This window comes from Somniosus microcephalus, chromosome 17 (genome assembly GCF_052327205.1).
Source record: "Somniosus microcephalus isolate GS21.2 chromosome 17, FLI_Smic_1.0, whole genome shotgun sequence".
Classification (NCBI taxonomy): domain Eukaryota; kingdom Metazoa; phylum Chordata; class Chondrichthyes; order Squaliformes; family Somniosidae; genus Somniosus; species Somniosus microcephalus.
Window position 1 is genome coordinate 26,323,629 of NC_141003.1, and position 22,736 is coordinate 26,346,364.

The window sequence follows — 22,736 nt, forward strand, 5'->3', positions numbered from 1 at the left end:
TCCGCTCTTGCCGCTGCTCTCGGTGAGTTAGAGCCTTCTCTCCTCTGCTCTTTATTCCTCTGGCTCCGCTCCGTCCCTGACCAGGTCCGCGCTCAGCAATCTCTCTCGACCCCTCCTCTGTCTCTGAGCTGTCAGACTGCTTGTCCGACATCCAGTACTGGATGAGCAGAAATTTCCTCCAACTAAATATCGGTCCCCGCCACAAACTCCGTTTCCTAACCACGGACTCTATCCCTTTCCCTGGCAACTGTCTGAGGCTGAACAAGACTGTTCGTAACCGTGGCGTCACATTTGACCTTGAGATGAGCTTCCGACCACACATCCGTGCCATCACTAAGATTGCCTGTTTCCACCTCTAACGTTGCCCGACGACTCACCCGCCTCAGCTCATCTGCTGCTGATACCCACATCCATGCCTTTGTTACCTCTAGACTTGACTATTCCAATGCATTCCTGGCCGGCTTCCCATCTTCCACCCTCCATAAATCCAAAACTCTGCTGCCCGTGTCCTAACTCGCGCCAAGTCCTGTTCATGCATCACCCGTGTGCTCACTGACCTACATTGGCTCCTTGTTAAGCAATGCCTCAATTTTAAAATTCTCATCCTTGTTTTCAAATCCCTCCATGGCCTCGCCCCACCCTATCTCTGTAATCTCCTTCAGCCCCACAACTCTGATATCTGCACTCCTCCAATTCTGGCCTGTTGCCCGATTTTAATTGCTCCACCATTGGCGACCATGTCTTCAGCTGCCAAGTCCCTAAGCTCTGGAATTCCCTCCCTAAATCTCTCGACCTCCTTTAAGACGCTCCTTAAAACCTACCTCTTTGACCAATCCGCCCTAATATCTCCTTATGTGGCTCGGTGTCAAGTTTTGTTTAATGCTCCTGTGAAGCGCCATGGGACATTTTACAACATTAAAGACGCTATATAAATGCAAGTTGTTGTATACCACTAATACACTTACCTGGATGTTGCAGGACAGGAACAACCCATATGGTCCATCAATCTGCACTATTGTTTTTCTCCACATAAATCACCTAGTCTAATCCCCCTTGCCTGCTTGCTTCCCATATTATTCATTTTTAAACAATTAATTCCCTTTTAAATGAACTTATGGGTTCTGGTTCAACAATGGTTTGTGATGTAGTTCCACCTTCTAACCACATGGGTTGTTCCTGTCCTGTAACATTCGATGATATTTCCAGGTAATTGCATTAGTGTCACCTGTGTCACCTTTTGACTTTTTTTTGACTATTCCGCAGAAAATATTTAAAAATGAGTTAGGTTTAAGTGGTGTGTTTTAAATTAAATTGGATCCACGGGTTTGGATTCTCATTGTAATAATTTTTCCGAACTTCCCATTTAATTCTTTTTGTTGTATTAAATTTGTGCCCTCTTGTTGCATATCAGTGCCCAGTGGAAACAGTCTATCACTACTAATTTTTTCGGCATCCTTCTTGAAAACCTCATTAGGTTTAACCTCCGCTCGAGTGGGGAAAAAAAGCCCAACTCCTTTAAAACTTCAGAACTATAATCCCTCAACCTTGGTAAGGTGAGAGTGAATCTAGTTTGCAACTTTCCCTTTGCTTTTACATTCTTCATATATGGATGCCCAAACGGTACTCTAGTTTCCTTCACAAGGATAGTTTAGTTGAAGATGTATGGTAGGGTCAACAGCTTTTTGAAAATCTTGCGGCTGTTTTGAAAATGTCTGAAGGGTTGTGATTGATTAGTGAGAGTAACAATTATACTGCGTGCAACAAGGGCCAGATTCCATTGTAACATGAGACTCGCTGAGTATGGGGATTTTGCCCTGAGTTTGAAATACAACTTCAATATGTCTTTTACTATTTTTCCCTCTGCCCTGATGCAGCAATACATGAGATAATTCACTTTTACTTTTCCAAGTTATATGGATGTTTGCAATGACAAAAGAAGACCAGATTCTTTTAACAGCCATTTTAAAAGAAGCCTCACCTGGGGCGCTGGATGACTTGATATCAGGGTTAACACACTCTTTGTTCACTCTCTGCAATTTGAATTTAAATCCGATGGGATAAAATTAAATTCTACCAGCTGTCATGGTCTTGAGTGAAATTAATTTGGACTGTCCTAATTCAGTCTTTAATTGACATGAATGGACAGAATCATGCGGCTTGTAAATTGGTGGACATTGGTGATAATGAAGATTACTTGTGTGGGAAATGGAAAAGCTCACCCTGGCCTTTAAGGTTTGCTTTTTTCAAGTTAAGTTGACATTGAAACTGGAGCATAATCTGGAACCATTGAACACTATTTTTATTCTTTCAAGAACCTGATTGTGACAGTTTGTCAGTTTCTTTTTATTACAAATTTGTGGTTGCATAACCCTTGGTTTAGAATGCCGATATTTTTTGTATTGTATTCTTTGAAAGGGGGTGGAAGAAGTGGAATAAGCAGGAAAATTCATGGATTGTATCGAGCGCACCAGGGAGAACGCGATCATGGTGCACAGTGCATATTTCCATCATTTGCTTTAAACTCTTGTATTGCAGGTCATACAAACCAGTGGTGGACCTGAAATGGGTAGTTCTGTTCTCTCTCCTCTCTTGACAAAGGATGCTATAGACTTTCTGAATGCATGTGTCACACCTGAAGAAAGAGAAATTTGGTTTTCCTTGGGTGAAACATGGACTAAACCAAGGCAAGTCAATTGGAATACTTATTTACTTAACTCTGGTATAAAGATTAGTGCTATACAAAATGATGGACTTCAACTTGACCAATTTAATTTGGAGGGGGTGAGTAGAGAAAAGTTGCTGATGGGGCGGGGGGGGAAAGTTCAGCAACAAGATGTTTCTGTTCTGTGCACTACATCTGTTCTCTCCCCCCCCCCCCCCACGCATGTATTTGCAGATAATGCAATGAGATGCTCTGTGGTCTTGTAAGTTGCCCTATTAAAAAGTTGATTGATATATTGACCAATTATCTTGCTGAATTTACTTATTAATAGGCTTTGCTGTACTGGGGACTTTTCCAAATTCAAGCTTATTTCAAAAGGCTACAGAACATGACGAGTAACTGTCAGTTGTGGCAAAATATTTAATTCTGCTCCAGTGAACTTGTGTTTTCAGTCTTGTATAGGAAATTGAATTTGTGTGTTCCGTCAATAGTTTGAGAAATTATCAAATTCATTATGTTTGTCTAATTGTTCTGTGAATAACTTTAGAAAGTGGGTTCGGCAAGAATCCAAGGTGGCTGTTGCTGTTTACCGTATTTCACAAATAAGGTTGCACAACTTCCGATATCGTGTTGTCCCATTGCTGTAATTTAAATAGAATAACTCAGGTCTGTTCATATAAACAAAGCACTGACTCATGCCCTTTTTTGTATACAGTGAAACTGGTTTCTGAGCTAGTCTACTTTGTAGCTACCTAAACTTGTATTAGGAAGTCTTCTCAATTTTCAATCTTAAATGATAAATGAGTTTCAAAGTATATTATGTAGCTTGTCTAATCCAGCATCACATATTCTCCTTGTACTAAAACTTGGAAATGCTGACAGACTGAATATGTTTTATTAACAACTTTTAAACCCCTTTAAAGTTACTATTGCATCCCACAAGAGTTATAAACTCAGTTGTGATATACACATGGTTCCAATGTGTGAGTTTTTCACATGGAAGGAATTGTTCCTTTCGCTAACAGCCTACTTTTATCGGTTGCAGATCCGAGTGGCCTAAAGATCAGTTTATTCCCCCTTACGTGCCTCACTTTAGAAATGGATGGGAACCACCTCTATTGTCATTTTTGGGCACACCGTGTGAACAGGAACTGAATAATTTAGCTGAATCGGTGGCAAATGCAGAGCATCAGCGAAGGCAAGAAGAGCAGAGGAGGCTGAGTGAAGAGGTATGTGCCTGCACTGGCCTAATCTGGGCATAATTAGATCTTCAAGCCATGACTTTATCATCGCTGCAATGGCAAATTTAGTATTTTTCAGTAATCTGGAAATCACCTTGCCTTTGAGAAGCCAGAGCTAATTAAGATTAAAGACAAATACTATTGGGAACTATAGGCTTGAAAGGATAATTGTGCATTAAGGACATTTTTTGTATGTGCAGTTATTCCTTTGTTTTAAAAATGGGAACCTCAACGACTGATTAGCATATCATTTAAAATGGGCTGTTATGATGTGCTTAGTTTCAACATGAAGTGATTTCTTTCAGCTGTACATAATCAAGATGTGTTTTGTAGGAAATAAAAGATGGATTGATTGAATTAAACAGTCATACAATTTCCTCGTTCAGGTGCTCCAAATCTTAGTGATTAGCACCAGCTGCCTCACCATCAGAATCCTGTTATACTTGTAACATCTCGTGCGCACACAGTTTTCTCCTTCCTATTATGCAATATTATGGGTAATTTGTTTAAAAATTGTATTACAAGCATACATACTGCCAAATATACAGAAGCTGAGAAAGATCGTAGTGCAAGTTAAACTGTAATTTTACAACATTGAGATGAGTATGCTAACCGGTCCTAAAGAGAATTGAAAATACTATTTTCCAGAAGTATGTACATATGATCTTCTAAATTGGATAGAAACTGTTGTAATAGTGAGACTAATGAGCATACACCTGTGTTGCTGATCAGACTGCACGAGGGAAGCCACCTGTTACCTGTGGAAACGAGTGCCAGAATACTTGGACACGCCTTTCAACAACTAAACTGGTGGGAGAATAGGTAGCAGTTTAAACATTGGTTTACTGGAACCTCCCACGGGGACTTGACTGGTATAGTGGTAAATGGTTTAGAGGTGGCGGCCTCTGAGTCAGATATTTGAGCACATAATCCAGGCTGACACTTCAGTGCAGCACTGAGGGAGTGCTGCACTGTCAGAGGTGCTGTCTTTTGGATGCGATATTAAACTGAGGCCCCGTCTACCCTCAGGTGGATGTAAAAGATCCCATAGCACTATTAGAAGAGCAGGGGAGTTCTCTGTGTCCTGGCCAATATTTATCCCTCAACTCTCATCAATTAAACAGATTATCTGCCATTTATCTTATTGCTGTTTGCGGGTCCTTGCCTTGGCACAAATTGATGGCTGTGTTTCCTCGATTACAACAGTATCTACGCCTCAAAAGTACTTCATTGGCTGTAAAGCACTTTGGGATGTCTTGCGGTTGTGAAAAGCACTATATAAATGCAAGCTCTTTCTTGATTAAAATATAGAATCTAAAATCAATTCCTGTACCACTTGTCTCGTTCTTAAAGCCATCTGTGAATACGATGGTTATCTTCTACACATTTTGAATACTATATTGGGGTTTGTGGGCATTATTGGATTCAGTTGGATTTATTCTGAAAGCTAAATGTTTTGGTATAATTAGAAATTGTACTGTATCTTTCAAATGCTTATGCTCTTGCAAGAATTTGTACAAATGTTGTAATCCTCAAAATTGAAGATGGTGTTCGCTCTGCTTGTGACCTTTTGTCTTGCCTGAGACTTGAGTATTGTATTGTAAAATAACTTTGTAATTGGAGAGCTGTCTAGGCCTTCAGTGTTTTTGTATATTAGGAAAGTTTGCAGATTTTAGGTGTATCCCTGTGTGAATTAACTACAATAATCAACTAAAATAGTACAGTAGAATTGTGGCAAGTGTTTTAAGGTATACTGGTGAATAAGATAAATTATAGATAGATCAGAAATGAGGTTGGGTAGGTCATTTGGTTTTAAGTTGTATATCTGTAAAATGTACTAACTATTTGTGGAAATATAAATGATATGTAACTGTCATACTGCTAAAATGGTAAAACACTATTACCAGTAGGGGATGCTGTTGCCTCTTAGTCTGGATTATGTCAAAACTAAAGATTGTTCTTTTTGAAAATCTAGATAAATCAACTTCAGGTCCACTTACTGAACTGACATGGAGCTCTCAAACATTTTGGCCCGTATTTTCCGATCGCAGGTTTCCCGCGGGCGGAGGCCTGCGATCTGGAAAAATCTGCGCCCTGACCTGAGGGCTCCCGGGACGCGCACGCTTCCGCTCCTGGGCCTCTCCAAATTGCAAGTGTGCAGGGCCCACGAATCCCAGAGGCGCATGTCGTTCGCAGCGTCCCTGGGATCACGTGGGCCATGAGGAGCCAGTCACAGAAGGGAATCTCCCTTCATACATTTGACAGGAAGACCTGGAGATCAATGAAAAAACATAGTAAAACTTTAAATACATTTTTTTTAAATCACATTTTTAAAATGATTTGAAATTACAGTACAATAAATTAAGTGTTAAATAAAAATTTAATTTTTTGAAAAAAATAATTACAGCTTTTTATGGGGCTAAAAATAAGCACCTTTTATATAAAAAAAAAAGTTTTTAAATGATAAATCAGTGGAGAAAAAAACATTTTAAAAAACTTTTTTCAACTCTTATTGTGGGGGACTATGGTCTCCCGCGTAAAGAAATAGGCAACACAGCGAGCTACAAGAAATAGGTCTTTACTCCAACTCTCTCAATACAGTACTGAATTCGTGAAGCCCGCGAACCTGTGATGACTCACGGATTGGTCACCTGCTGGAACCTGATTGGTTTTCCTTCTATCAGCAGCAGGCAAGTCTGAACGTGCCTTATTCCTCTCAGCTTGCAACTGTCTTGCAGGGGGATGGGAAATACAGCAGTTAAAAGGGGATTATACAGGTTTATCTACATACAGTGTTTCCCCAATGTGGCAACGCCACATTATCCTGGTAAAAGCAGGCCTTATGCTTTTACCAGGCGTAAGAATTGTAAGGGTTTTCTGCAGGCGGAGGGTCTCGCAGAGGCCCTTCTCCAGGGCAGCCAGAGGATCTGTCAAGACAGATCGGAAATGCCAATTTTCAGCGCATGTGCTGTGCATGCCTGAAACTGGCATTTCCAAAGTCCCTACGGGTGGGTACACGTGCGTACCCATCCATTGGGATCAGAATATCTGGACCAATAGGATTGGTGAACAGCAACTCTAAAAGATTAAAAACTGTACATATTATTTGAACAATATGGTGGCAGTTACATTATTGAAGGCCCATTGCCTCATTTTATCTTTGAGAAATGATTTTCTGAGCTCTGGTTAGTGACTGAACATGAATTGGCACTTGGTAAATTAACTGTGAAGAAACCACTTTCAGTTCTGTTAACCACGCCGAGGACCTTTCAATTTTGGGTTTCACCATATTACCCCATTTTAGCAAAAGTAACAATTAAATTACAGCTGTAGCTCATGTGCCAACAGGAAATACAAGCGCATCTTCTGTTCGTGCAGCAGCCTTCACTGAAACATACTTTCGTACAAAATTTTTCATGAGACCAGACATGCATTAAATTGTAGAGGCAGCGAAATGACTTTAATGACTCAAGTCAGTCTGCAACTGCGGGTCCTCTGACTCGAAGTTGTGATTTCACTGACCTCCACTGTAAATTCTTTACGATGTACATCACCTTTGGTAATAATGTTAGTAGATCCTTAAACATTAAAGTTATCTGTTACTAGACTTAAATAATTTCAATATCTGATCCTTGTGTTTCATTGCTTTCTGTCTTTCAGCAAGCCATTTCACAGGACCATCTTCCAGCTGACGGGTATGCATTCCGCAACTCAAATTACAAGAGGCGATCTCTGCTGCAGCAAGGGACAGCTGATGCTGCCTCTAAGAGAAGTAGTAGCCGACATGTAGCTAGGTAACAGTTGATAGAATCTATGCATTGTGCTGTGGAGAGTTGTCTTGACTTTGTTTTAAAAAGCCTATACGCATGAGGATTTCTTGTCCTCTTTCTTTCTGATCACTTTCTTAAGAATCCTTTAAACTGCTGCGATTAAAACCTGGTGCTTGCTATTGTATTACTCAATGTAGAACATCATTGCATTATATTTGGACTCTAGATGATGCTGTTGTCCGTTATATTGCTATGTTACCCAGAATTTTTTTTTGAAAAGCACTAAACACTTCAATAATGCTACTGTGTGTGATATACGAAGCCTGCAACACTTAAGATTTAATATTTTTTTTCTGTTACACTGAACGTTAGATCTCTGCGCCTAATCCTGTCTCTCACTTTCTAGAATTTTTTCATTCAGCGTTAAACATGCAGGTTGAATGCAGTGCATGTTTTTCCACAATTAAAAAATATGCTTTATGCTGGGTTTCTGCTCAAAGACTAAAACGCTCATTAACCAACACATGTTCTAATTTCAAACTCTAATTCCGCCCTCCCTTCTGCATGATTTAATTAAGGTGCATTAACATTACAACTGTACTGTCAGTGCAAAGTGGTTTTGCTTCGTACTGATGCTGAAATTATAGTGTGAATGCAACCTGGTATCAGAGCAAAGAGGAGCAAGAAGGAGGGAGACTTATTTTGGCATCACGTTGTGCCTTAACATCTGATTTACATGACACTTGGTTAGCATTGGTATGAAGCTAAAATCACTTTGCATTGACACTAATGTAAATGCACACTTAATTCACTGCTACTTTAATGTATATGAAGTTCAGTTTATTCAAACTGACGAGCTGTAATATAGTGGTTCAATTTTTACTACCTCATGTCCTGATTGGCCTGTTGTCTTCAAAGGGGATTTGGAATTTAAGGCTGCGTGAGGTGTACAAGTGGAAAAATGTAAGTTACGCACAAGAGAAGGGCCGAGACAACCAAATGTGCTGGAGCAAGGCAAGAGTTGTCGGAAGTGGTTAATTTTTGGTTAAGTCCCCAATTTTACAGGGAGTGAAAGTCTTGATGTAAGTTGGAGAATTAAAGGAAAGCTTTTAACAGCTGCATCACTGAGCAAGTTTGAGAAATGATTGGCCTATTACGTTACATCATTCATTTTGATCATTTGCACAATGCAATTTTTGAGAATTAACTTTTTTTAACTAATGTTTGTACAATATTGACATTTTGAAGTCATGCAATGTAATCACTTTTTTGAACTGTGTTTAGCATATGATCAGAGCAATTGATCTTTTGTGACTGAATAAGTTACTAAATGGGATTAACTGTTGAATTTTTATTAGTGTTGTAGGGATGAAATTCCACAATTCTGCTCCATCTTCCTTTGAAAATCAGTGGACTGTCCGATATGATTGCAAATAGTGTTCGTTCTCCAGTTGGCACAATGAGTAAATGCACTGTGCTGTGTTGTGTGGTGTTGGGCCACTCGAGCTACAAAGCGACAGTTAACACGCTGGTACCAGAAGGATTTCAGACTCGGTTAGCATACATGGCGACCTGGAAAACTAGCAAAAGCAGACCCATCAGCTTCAAAAAAGCTGACACTCAAACAGTTCTGATGTGCAGTTGCTCTCAAAACAGAGTGGGGCACGGGCTTGTCATACTTCAAGCTGTAGGGATACCCACATTCCACTTGTATAGCTGATGTGAGGAATTAGCACACACGCTAGCGGGGTTGGGGTTATTTGTCTCTGGCCAGTCAGAAACCTCTGAGCTGCTGCAGGGACCCCCTTGCGGTTTTGAAGCGCGCCCCTATTCCTGAGCTCTGACCGCCGGACTTATTCGGTAGCGATGTCGACAGAAAACAACGTGACTCGTGGTTTGGGTGCAAAACAGACCAGTATTTATTGAAAACAAAAGAAACAACTTAGAAAAATCGATATGGCTCTTATGCCTGGTACAACACTTTTGCTTAAAAGCAGTACACTTAGTGTCCACTAGAGGGCTCCCTGCTCAGTGCAACACTACTGTATTTAAAATACAGTACTTTTTACTTAAAAACCCTTTGCGCACTACAGCACCTTAGCTTAGTGGCTTTTACTTAAAAACAGCACTTTAATACAGTTACTTTAAAACAGTTAACAGCGTTCACCACAGCACTTTAGCTTGATGCAACACCCCTTTTAATACAGTTTTACATACAGTACTTTAAAACAGCTACTCCTTTTTAATACAGTTTTAAATACCGAATTCAATGTTCACTATAGCACTTCTCTGCTAGGTGCAACACTGTCTTGCTTAAATAGGGGAGAAGAAACGGACACAACAAAGGAAGTCGACTAAAATCACAATTTTAACGGAATTCCCACTTTACTCCCACCCCTATACCTATCCTAAGTTGCCTTGTGGAAGGCCAGAAAAATATATGCTCACCACTGGAAATGCTGCTCCATGTCCTGCCCCAAGTGAAAAACACCCCAGCGTTTTAAAAGTAAACTGCTGGTGTTTCGCTTCTACAGGCAGAATCCCACGCTGTAGAGGGACACGGAGGCGAGGCCAGAGAGAGCTTCTGGGAAGCTATCTTTTATACCCCCATTTGGGGCCCGCCCAGATCCGGATGTTTCTGGGCTAAAACAAAAGGGATCCAACTGCCCCATTGTCCAGTAATGGGTTTGAATGTGTTCTCCCATTCATTTAAACGGTTTCTCCTCAGTTTGGATGTGTCCACTTGATATACAAACAAATGCTAATAGCTTTCAATTTCTTTGTAAACAAAGCATTGTCCTGTGGTCATCTGGAACCGCAATTGATTGACAGTCTTGAGTGCTTAGCAAACAAAGTTCCTTTGTTCATGCTGGCAGTTTCAAGCACTTGATCTTAGAGTCAACATTGTATAACTTTCTGTAAACAGGCATCGATTGTCCTGCTGCAGGGCAGGGGGAAAACTCCCCTTTGATTGACAGATTTGACTGCCATTGAACCTTTCTTCACAGACACAGAAAGCTGTTTTCCAAGTCCTTTTGTCTTCGGCCATGCAGTCTGACGGCCATTTTTGATCCCTGAAATTTTTAAAGGTGTATCACCCAGGGATTCTTTAATCAAAGAAATTAATCTTCGGAGCTGTAAATTATTGCAAATTCTTACACTGAAGACTCTGGCAAAAATGTCTTAGATTTTCTGCCGTTTCTTGCAGAGGTCTTATTATTCAGGATACTTATTGGTAGTCTTGCTAAATTGGATTGCTTTTACGGTTATCGGAGCAATATCACAAAACAGTTAAGAACATAACATAAGAAATAGGAGTAGGAGTCGGCCCTTCGAGACTGAAATCAATGAGATCATGGCTGATCTTCTGCCTCAACTCCATTCACTGGCCCTATCGCCATAATCCCTTTGAAGCCTTTACTAGTCAGAAATCTGTCGACTTCTGTTCTGAATATACCCAATGACTGAGCCTCCACATCCCTCTGGGGTAGAGAATTCCAAAGATTCACCACCCTCTATGTGAAGAAATTCCTTCTCATCTCAGTCCTGGATGGCCTTCCCTTTATCCCGAGGCTGTGGCCCCTGGTTCTAGACTCCCCAGCCAAGGGAAACATTCTCCCAGCATCCATCCTATCAAGCCCTGTAATAATTTTGTATGCTTCAATGAGATCCCCTCTCATTCTTCTGAATTCAAGAGAATACAGGTCTAGTTTACTCAATCTCTTCTCATACGACAGTCCCGCCATCCCAGGAATCAATCTCGTGAACTTTCATTGCACTCTCTCTATGGCAAGTAAGGAGACCAAAATTGTACACAGTACTCCAGGTGTGGTCTCACCAAGGCCCTATATAATTGGAGTAAGACTTTACTCCTGTACTCAAATCCTCTTGTAATGAAGGCCAGCATACCATTTGCCTTACTAATGGTTTGCTTCATCTGCACATTCACTTTCAGTGACTCATGTACAAGGACACCCAGGTCCCTTGGAGCATCTGCATTCCCCAATCTTTCACCATTTAGGAAATACTCTGCCGTTCTGTTTTTTCTACCAAAGTGAATAACTTCATATTTATCCGCATTATATTCCATCTGCCATGTTCTCGCCCACTCACTGAGCCTTTCGAGATCCCCTTGAAGCCTCTTCGCAACTGACACTGCCACCTAGCTTTGTATCATCAGCAAATTTGGAAATGTTACGTTTAGTCCCCTCATCCAAATCATTGATCTAGATTGTGAATAGCTGAGGCCCAAGCACCGATCCTTGCGGTACCCCACTAGTCACAGCCTGCCATCCTGAAAAAGACCCATTTATCCCTACTCTTGGTTTTCTGTCTGTTAACCAATTCTCAATCCGTGACAGTATATTACCCCCAATTCCATGTGCCCTAATTTTGTTCACCAACCTCTTGTGTGGGACCTTATCAAAGGCCTTCTGAAAATCCAGATACACCACATCTACCAGTTCCCCTTTGTCTACTCTACTAGTTACATCCTCAAAGAACTCCAATAGGTTTGTCAAACAGGATTTCCCTTTCATAAATCCCTGTTGACTCAGTTATTGCATCCTTTATAATAGATTCCAGTATTTTCCCAACTACTGATGAGGCTAACAGGTCTATAGTTCCCGTTTTCTCTCTTCCCTCCTTTCTTAAATAGCGGGGTTACATTTGCTATCCTAGATGAGTGAAGGCAATTAAGCGTATCTTTCTGGATGGATAAAGATAATAAAGTTCCCCATTACATCATCCAATTTTTTTTTTTTAATTCGTGTTTTTGCCTCCACTATTTTATTCTGTATCTTGACCACTGTCTGTTTGTATAAAGAAGAATTTCCTGACATCAATCTTCAATTTACCTTTTACTAGTTTGAATCTATGTCATCTTGCCCTACTCTTGCAATTTAACTTGAAGTAGTATTTTGGATTTATCATTTGCCATTCCCTTAACTATCTTGTATATCTGTACAAGACCACCTCTTGGGCACCTCTTTTCAGACTAAAAAATCCACATTTCTCCAGTCTTTCCTCGACATTTGACCTTGGGGATCAACCTTGTGGCTTTTCTCTGCACTGCTTCCAGTGCTTAAATCATAAAATAATGCAGCACAGAAAGAGGCCATTCAGCCTATCGTGCTGTTCCAGCTCCTTGGTAGAGCTATCCAATTAATCCCACTCCCCTGCTCTTTCCCCTATTCGCCTTTTGAATGTTACTATTGAATTTGCTTCCACCACCCTTTCAGGCAGTGCATTCCAGATCACAACTCACTGTGTAAAACAAAAAAAAATGTTTCTTCATGCCGCCTCTGATTCCTTTGCCAATCACTTTAACTCTGTGTCCTTTGGTCACTGATCCTTCTGCCACTGGAAACAGTTTCTCCTTATTCATTCTATCAAAACCATTCATGATTTTGAACACCTCTATCAAATCTCCTCTTAACCTTCTCTGCTCTAAGGAGAACAACCCCAGTTTCTCTAGTCTCTCCACACAACTGAATTCCTTCACCCCTGGTACCATTCTAATAAATCTCCTCTGCACCCTCTCCAAGGCCTTGACATCCTTGCTAAAGTGTGGTGCCCAGAATTGAACACAATAATCCAGCTCAGGCCTAACCAGTGTTTTATAAAGGTTTAGCATAACTTCCTTACTTTTGTATGCTATTTCTTTCTTAATAAAGCCAACGATCCCATATGCTTTTTAACAACCTTCTCAACTTGTCCTGCATGTTCAGAGATTTGTGTACATAAACCCCAGGTTTCTCTGTTCCTGCATCCCCTTTAAAATTGTACCATTTAGTTCATAGTGCCTCTCTTCATTCTTCCTACCAAAATGCATCACTTCACACTTCTCTGTATTAAATTTCATTTGCATGTAATGTCTATTTTACCAGTCTATCTATGTCCTCCTGTAGTCTGTTACTATCCTCCTCATTGTTTACTATATTTCCGAGTTTCGTATCATCTGCAAATGTTTGAAATTGCGCCATGTATACCCAAGTCTGAATCCAGGTCCAGGCCATCATCCAATACATCAAAAAGAGCAGTGATCTTAATACCAACCCCTGGGGAACATCACTGGAGACTGCACTCCAGTCTGAAAAACAACCATTCAGCACTACTCTCTGCTTTCTGTCACTTAGCCAATTTTGTATCCATGCTGCCACTGTCCCTTTAATCACATGGGCTTCAATTTTTCCCACAAGTCTGTAATGTGGTACTTTATCAAGCGCCTTTTTGAAAGTCCATATGCACAAAATCAATTGCACTACCCTCATCAGCCCTCTCCGTTACTTGAAAGAACTCAATCAAGTTAGTCAAACACGATTTGCCTTTAACAAACGTGTGCTGCTTTCATTTATTAGCCCATACTTTTCCAAATGCCAATTAATTCTGAGTTGTATTATTGTCTCAAAGTTTCCCCACCACTGATGTTGGGTTGACTGGCCTGTAGTTGCCTGGTTTATCCCTCTCTACAATCATCCCTTTTGTCTCCGAGACTAGATCTAGATGCAGTACCAAAGGTACAGTCTGATCAGAACATTATGCTCTTCGGTCAAAACTGCCTCTGATTTGTTTTGGGTATGCAGTTCAGTGTTCTATTGGCTTTGTGATTGTTGCTCTACATTTGGTTGGACATGTTGAATATTGAGTCTAATAAGACTTGAGTCTCTTTTTTGCTTCATCTTTAGCCATTTTGGTGCTTTACGTTTGCCTGCATTAAATTTCAGCTGCTGCTGATCTGTCCACTTACATATTTTATCCAACTCCATTTGTAATTTCTGAGCTGCCTGCTCCAATTTCTCTGGCCCTCCCAGTTTGCTATTTTTTACTTTCAGTATCTGAATCATAGAATGGTTATAGCACGGAAGAAGGCCCTTGGGCCCGTCGAGCCCGTGCCGGCTCTCTGCAAGAGCACTTCAGCTAGTCCCACTCCCCCACCCTTTCCCCGGAGCCCTGCAATTTTTTTTCCTTCAGTTACTTATCTAACTCCCCTTTTTGAAAGCAGTGATTGAGTCTGCCTCCACCACCCTTTCAGGCATTGTATTCCAGATCCTAAACACTTGCTGAGTAAAGTTTTTCCTCATGTCACCTTTGGTTCTTCTGCCAATCACCTTAAATCTGTGTCCTCTGGTTCTCGTCCCTTCTGCCAATGGGAACAGTTTCTCTCTATCTACTCTGTCCAGACCCCTCATGATTTTTGCATACCTCTATCAAATCTCCTCAACCTCTCTGCTCTAAGGAGAACAACCCCAGCTTCTCCACGTAACTAAAGTCCCTCGTCCCTGGAATCGTGTAAATCTTTTCTGCACCCTCTCTAAGGCCTTCACATCCTTCCTAAAGTGCAGTGCTCAGAATTGGGCACAATACTCCAGTAGCGGCCGAACCAGTGTTTTATACAGGTTCTTCATAATTTCCACAGTTTTGTACTCTACACCTCTATTCATGAAGCCCAGGATCCCGTAAGCTTTTTTAACTGCTTTCTCAACCTGCCCTGCCATCTTCAACGATTTGTGCACATATACCCCTAGATCTCTCTGTTCTTGCACCCCCTTTAGATCTGTACCCTTTAGTTTATATTTCCTCTCTTCATTCTTTCTACCAAAATGTATCGCTTTGCACATTTCTGGATTAAATTTCATCTGCCACATGTCCGCCCATTCCACCAACCTATGTCCTTTTGAAGTCTATCGCTATCCTCCTCGCTGTTCACTATACTTCCAGGTTTTGTGTCATCTGCAAATTTTGAAATTGTGCCCTGTAAGAAAGAAAGACTTGCATTTATATAGCGCCTTTCACGACCACCAGATGTCTCAAAGCGCTTTACAGTCAATGAAGTACTTTTGAATTGGAGTCACTGTTGTAATCCACTGTACACCCACATCCAAGTCATTAATATATATCAAGAAAAGCAGTGGTTCTAGAACCGACCCCTGGGAAACACCACTGTATACCTTCCTCCAGTCCGAAAAACAACCGTTCACCACTATTCTGTTTTCTGTCACTTAGCCAATTTTGTATCCATGCTGCCACTGCTCCTTTTATTCCGTGGGCTTCAATTTTGCTGGCAAGCCTATTATGTTGCACACCTTTTGGTTATCCACGTCAACCGCATTGCCCTCATCAACCCGCTCTGTTACCTCATCAGAAAGACTCGATCAAGTTGCTTAAACACGATTTGCCTTTAACAAATCCATGCTGGTTTTCCTTAATTAATCCGCACTTGTTCAAATGACGATTAATTTTGTCCCTAATTATTATTTCTACAACAACAGCTTGTATTGATATAGCACCTTTAACGTAGTAAAACATCCCAAAGCACTTCACAGGAGTATTATAAGACAAAAAAAACTGACACTGAAGGAGAAATTAGGGCAGGTGACCAAAAGCTTGGTCAAAGAGGTAGGTTTTAAGGAGCGTCTTTAAAGAGGAAAGAAAGACAGAGAGGTTTCGGCAGGGAATTCCTGAGCTTAGGACCAAGGCAACAGAAGGCACGGCCACCAATGGTTGAGCAATTTCTAAAAGCTCCCCCACTACCGAGGTTAAACTGACTGGCCTGTCTGTAGTTGCTGGGTTTATCTTTGCACCCTTTTTTTTTGAACAAAGGTGTAACATTTGCAATTCTTCAGTCCTCTGGCACCACCCCAGTTTCGAAGGAGATTGGAAGATTAGGGCCAGTTCCCCTGCGATTTCTTCCTTCACTTCCCTGAGCGTTCTAGGATGCAACCCATCTGGTCTTGGTGACTTATCTACTTTTAGTACAGCCAGCCTTTCTAGTACCTCCTCTTATCAATTTTTATCCCATCCAGTACCACCTCCTACCTCCTCCTTCACTATGTCTATGGCAGCATCTTGTTCCTTGGTGAAGACAGATGCAAAGTACTCATTTAGCTCCTCAGCCATACCCTCTTCCTCCATGCGTAGGTCTCCTTTTTGGTCCCTAATCGGCCCCACCCCTCCTCTTACTACCCATTTACTATTTATATGCCTACAGAAGGCTTTTGGAATACCTTTTATGTTAGCTGCCATTCTGTTCTCGTACCCTATCTTTGCCGTCTTATTTTCTTTTTCACGTCTCCTCTGAACTTTCAATATTTAGCCTTATTCTCCGATGTATTCTCGACCTGACATCTGTCATATGCGCGCTCTTTCTGCTACATCTTGCTCTCTATCTCTTTTTTGTCATCCAGGGAGCTCTGACTTTAGTTGCGCTACCATTCCCCCTAGTGGGAATGTACCTCGACTGTACCCGAACTATTTCCTCTTTAAAGGCAGCCCATTGTTCCATTGCAGTTTTGCCTGCCAATCTTTGATTCCAATTTACCTGGGCCAGGCCCATTCTCATCCCACTGAAATTGGCCTTCCTCCAATTAAGTATTTTTACTCTAGATTGTGCCCTGTCCTTTTCCATAGCTAATCTAAACCTTCTGATACTATAATCACTGTTCCCTAAATGTTAACTTACTGACACTTGCTCCACTTGACCCACCTCATTCCCCAGAACCAGGTCCAGCAATGCCTCCTTCCTTGTTGTGCCAGAAACATACTGATCAAGAAAGTTCTCCTGAACACACTTCAGAAATTCTTCCCCCCCCCCCCCTCTATAGACTATCCCAGTCTATATTAAGATAGTTGAAGTCCCCCGTTATTACTACTCTATCGTTCTTGCAACTCTCTGTAATTTCTCTGCAAATTTGCTCCTCCATATTTTTCTCTCAAGTTGGTGGCCTACAGAATACACCTAGTAGTGTAATGGCACCTCTATTATTTCTTAACTCTAGCCATATAGATTCTGTCCTTTGACGCCTCCAGGACATCCTCTCTCTCCAGCAATGTAACATTCTCTTTAACCAATACTGCCACACCACCTCCTATCTTTCATGAATACCTTGTATCCAGGAATGTTTAATACCCAATCCTGCCCTTTTATGAGCCAGGTCTCCGTTATTGCCACGACATCATATTCCCATGTGGCTATTTGTGCCTGCAGCTCACCAACCTTGTTTACTATGCTTTGTGCGTTCACGGACATACACTGTAAACCTATCTTAGTTCAAGGCATTATGTAAATTAGAACCAGTCGTAGTCCCAGCAGTGAGCCCTGAGGCACCCCACTCGATGTTTTCTTCACCCTCCACCACCCTGGTATAAGTCCTCTCATGAGAACTTGCTATTTTTTACCCTGCAACCAATTTCCTATCCATTGTCAGGCTTTACCCTGAATCCCCACTGCTTAGAGCTTAACCAATGCCTTTTGGAAAATATAGGTACTCCATATCTTGGGGATTTCCAAAACCCGTTGAAATATTTTACTCAATAGAGGCACAGACTGTAACAATATTTAAAGGAGAATTTGAAAAGGAAGAATATAAAACAAAATACAGGGAAATAAGATTAGAGTAGAGGCTCCGGTTGAAAAGCCAGCACCTGCACAGACACGATTAGCTGAATGGTCTGCTTCTGTACCATAGATTCTGTGGCTTCGGAGCAGTGTGCAAGGTTTAAATCCCATGCTGATTGTTGTCAGTGGACAAAGCCCTGGGAATGTTGATGGTTTGCATGAAACGCTGCTGTTTGGATGGTGGTGGAGCTAACAAAATCAGTCCCTCCGTCTAGAAGGGGGAAAAAACAAGCTCAGGTTCATACTTCTGATTCTGTCTAGCAACCTTGATGGAAAGTCTACTTGTATGATGTTTTGAGGATCAAAGAGCCCATTGACAGTTAATGTGTAGGCTCATGCAAGACTAGCCACTGATAGGAGATATCAGAGGGCCACTGCTGTCTGCGCAAGTCACCCAGCTTGATGCACCCCCTTCAAATGAGAAGGTGAGAAAATTAAAAAGTGGTCACGGGGGGGAGAATCTGTTGATGCAATAGAATAATTTGGGATACTGATCAATGTCTTGTACAATGGAAAAATCACTGAAATTTCTTGTATTTAAAATAAGATGTTGCTTCAGATATTTCAGTAGTCTTAGCAAGTTCATGGAACGTATTGGATTTTTGTCACCAAGGTAAGGAGGGAATATTTTCTCAGCAAAGCTGCTAATTTATGTTTCAGTATGTTTTCTATTCGACACTAAGCAAACCACTTTGAAATTAAAAAAAAAAATCTTCCTGATGCACGTGTCCCTCAGATGAAGCTAAATCAATGCATAAGATAAAAGAAATGAATAGTTTCAGTAACAGTGCATTCAAGGTATTCTTGTGTTTCACTGGTGAAGTCTTCAATTGAATTGCCATTCAAATGCACGGTAAATTTGAGGCATGTAATATCTTACTAACTGCTTGGCAAGCACCACAGATCAACTGCTTTTTTTTCTTGTGATAGAATTCGGAATAGTAATTTACATTTTCAGACTATTTGGCTCACTTGTTTTAAATAACGGCTTGCTTTGTTTCTTCAGCATATGTATTTAACTTTCTTTTTTATCTGCTCCATTTTCTAACCTGAACTATTTCTCTGTGCGGCTGCTTCAGAGTCTCCTAAGTTATGCTGATTCTGTGTGTGTTTCAGGCAAAGTCAAAACTGCTTTCCATAGTACTTTGTAATTTAGTTGATACACATTTGGCAAAAAGGGCTTCAATTTAACTTGAATATTTTCATTTTTGCAGTGGACTGAATGCTTACAAATAACCTCTCTGGCATACTAAACATTGCAGCATTGGCATTGAACTTCTGTTGTACAGATCACACTTGGTTTTGACGATCAGTTTCTTTTGTTTTCCATTGAATTAAAAAAGTTAACTGTTTAGCTCCAAATTTCAGTTTAGTACCAGCACTGTAGAACTGTTCTCTACTTCAATCAGCTGTGCTGCATGATCCTCAAATTCTTCATCTTTGAATATCTACATATTGTACACCGGTAATATAATCAGCACTTCAAATGTAACTACATACTTTCTAATTGTAGTTTGTTGCAGAGGTGCAGCTTGAGATTTTTTCAGTGATTTTGCCTTTTTTTGGTCCATTTCATACGAGTCACTTAAGTTTAGAAAATCCTAAACTATTCTGCATTCATATCTTGTTTTATTGATAGTGAAATAGCTTTGATGCCTTGTAAAGTAAGTTGTATTACTAATACAGGTAGTTATAAAGAGCTTGATGGTTAAATACCGAATAGAATGCAGTGGTTGGTGTGTGTGCAGCTGGAGGCCATGCTCAATAGTAGGGTTGTTGGGATGAATGTCCTGGAGATGCAATGATTACTGTTGTAGATCAGGAGTTATTCCATTCAGAAGTCAGGAGATGATATGGATGGGGTAGAGTCCATGACTAGTATAGATTGTAAAATCTGTGCAATGAGTGGGCTTGAGAAACTGACTGGCCTCTTCTCATTCCATCTGGGTCACAAATTAAAAGCTAGTGTCTCATTTTCATGAAGGTTGCATTGAGAGAACACCGTGCATGTTGTCTGCCCAATTAGCCCTTTGACACAAATTTACCAAACTAAGGACAAACAAGTACAGGAAACTCTCTGGTATCCGGTACCGGGATGGTGCCGGTTGATTAAAAATTCCAGATGACGGAGAGGGTTATCTACCGAGGCTATTAACAAACAACGAGTCAGACTCCTGTTATTGAGGTGTTCGGACTCCCGACAGCGCCAAGAAGCTGAGTAGTGGCAGTTTGGAGAACTACCCCCACTGACTAACTCGGCCACCGCGGGAGACTCGGACTCGGCAACATTTCCGGTTATTGAGGTTTTTCGGAGTGAGAATTTTGCCGGTTAATAGAGAATTCCGGATATTTTAGGTGCTGTTTAAACGAGAGTTTCCTGTAGTGATATGTACTGAGTGAACTAATTTTGAAGTGCCTTTATATACTAGTTCATCGGTGTCCTATTTGTATTTCAGTAGTTATTTTTCAGGAGATTGACAGTTAATATTTTGAATATTTTACACTTGCTACTTTTCAAAATTAAACCTGATTCGAGTTGGGTTGGATTAGACTGCATGTTCACCGCATCAGTTCTGTACAAGTTACAACCACATGAACAATGACAACTTGAAATGGCTGTCAATAAAGTTGTTTAATGTCCTACTGTTTATGGCACTTTTGTTAGTGTATGATCATTATGACTTAAAGCCATGTTTTCCAACTTATGTGATATTTCTCATTTTTATTTTTAAAAGAAATTATGAAGCTCATATTAACGTGGAGCCTAAGAAATTTGCCAAATCAAAGTATGATTTTGTAGCAAGAAACAACAATGAACTGTCTGTTATGAAAGATGACCTGCTGGAGGTGAGACCAATCCTGCACACTGTGTTTCAGCATTTTGTTTAGCTTTGGACTTTGAGCAGATAGTATTTGATAACCATATCTGTGCAAACTTTGTTACGCATAAGCAGTATCATTAGTGCTTTGGTACTGCAGCATATTTTGCAGCTTAAAGCAATGCAATGGAAAATCTGAGTCCTATATGCATGAGTAGTGTGGAGATAAATCCTCCTTGACTCTACTTCACTCGCATTGTGCCCAGTAATTTTAACTCATGAGCTACAAGTGGAAGAAATCCACCTTCTAGTTTGCTACAAAGAACTGAAAAGATGTAGGCATGGGTGTACACTTTAATGTAAGGCATGTTTGCGGTCTGCACAGAGTGGCATTAAACGGAGTGCACATAAACAGTGTTTTATTTGGGAATTTGGAAAGAATGGGAATTCGGTGAAGAGGGGGGAGGAGTTGTGTTTTGCCGACACTACGAGTAGTGCTTTGTGATGTAATAACACTCACTACACACTTGGTTTGAGTATAAAGCGAGGCTTTAATCAACTTGTTTCAGAACATGGAGGTCTAGTTGTACTTCACTAGTTCATTGTCTTACAAAATGTCCCTGGAAAGCTGGGGCCGACGCCCGAGTATTTATACTCCTTGGACTGCGCCACCAGCTGGCCGTCCAGCGTTATTTCACGAGTAGTTTCTTGATGAATGATGAGATTTATAACACTTTGTGTTACAGGTAGATATTTAATTTCAGTTCCCATAACTTAATCTAGATCAGGTAAGCAGTCAAGATACTAAACTGTAAACTAAGTTATTTAAATACAAATTTAATTACATTTAATTAAAAAGAACAAGGTCCTTTTTAAGCTTAAATCTCTGGTTTATAGTTTCTAAGGTGTGATATTCACCATCTAGAATCGGGGCAGAGGATATATAATAATAATAAATTTAATTAATTACATAGAATGGGAGATCAGGTGATGTGTTGCTGCTGCAATATGTGGGAGCTGGTGAACACCATTGATGCTCACGGTGATCACATTTGCAGTAAGTGTTGGCTGCTCGAGGAACTCCGGCTCCGTGTTGAAGAGCTGGAGTCCGAGCTTCAAACACTGAGACACATCAGGGAGGGGGAGAGTTACCTGGACTCTGTGTATCAGGAGGTAGTCACACCAATTAGATTAATTAATTCAGATGTAGTCCGTGGCCAGGGTCAGGATGGTGTGACTAGAAGTGAGGCAGGTACGGGGATCCAGGAGGTAGTGTTGGAGGAGCCGCAGCCCTTGCACTTGTCCAACAGGTTCGAGGCTCTTACTCCCTGTGAGGATGGGAACAGGGACTGCGGGGAGGATGAGCAACCTGACCACAGCACCGTGGAGCAGGGGGCCATTCAAGTGGGGGGAGTTAAAAGAAATGTTGTAGTGGTAGGGGATAGTATCGTTAGGGGGATAGATAGAGTTCTTTGCAGCCGAGAGCGAGAGTCCCGAAGGCTGTGTTGCCTGCCCGGTGCCAGGGTTAAGGACATCTCCTCTGGACTGGAGAGAAAGTGGGAGGGGGAGGATCCAGTTGTCGTGGTCCATGTTGGTACCAACGACATAGATAGGACAAGGAAGGAGGTTCTGCTGAGGGAGTTTGAGCATCTAGGGGCCAAATTAAAAAGCAGAACCACAAGGGTAATAATCTCTGGATTATTACCTGAGCCACGAGCGAATTTGGCTAGGACAAATAAAATTAGAGAGTTAAATGCGTAGCTCAAAGACTGGTGTGGGAGAAATGGGTTTTGCTTCCTGGGACACTGGCACCAGTATTGGGGCAGGAGGGAGCTGTTCCATTGGGAT

At 41.0% G+C, this 22,736-nt stretch overlaps 1 protein-coding gene across 22 annotated transcripts in view; it reads left to right on the forward strand.

Annotated features, from left to right (window-relative positions):
• Positions 1-22,736, forward strand: part of eps8a (EGFR pathway substrate 8a, signaling adaptor) — a 202,934-nt gene that overhangs the window by 147,788 nt on the left and 32,410 nt on the right. For 20 of the 22 annotated variants that reach the window (XM_086010109.1, XM_086010103.1, XM_086010093.1 and 17 more), the window contains 4 exons: positions 2,536-2,684; positions 3,708-3,891; positions 7,564-7,697; positions 20,805-20,916. In XM_086010109.1, coding sequence (XP_085866235.1) covers positions 2,536-2,684; positions 3,708-3,891; positions 7,564-7,697; positions 20,805-20,916 — 579 coding nt within the window. The remainder of the gene's footprint in view (positions 1-2,535; positions 2,685-3,707; positions 3,892-7,563; positions 7,698-20,804; positions 20,917-22,736) is intronic. The other 2 variants (XM_086010099.1, XM_086010106.1) reach the window with 1 other exon arrangement.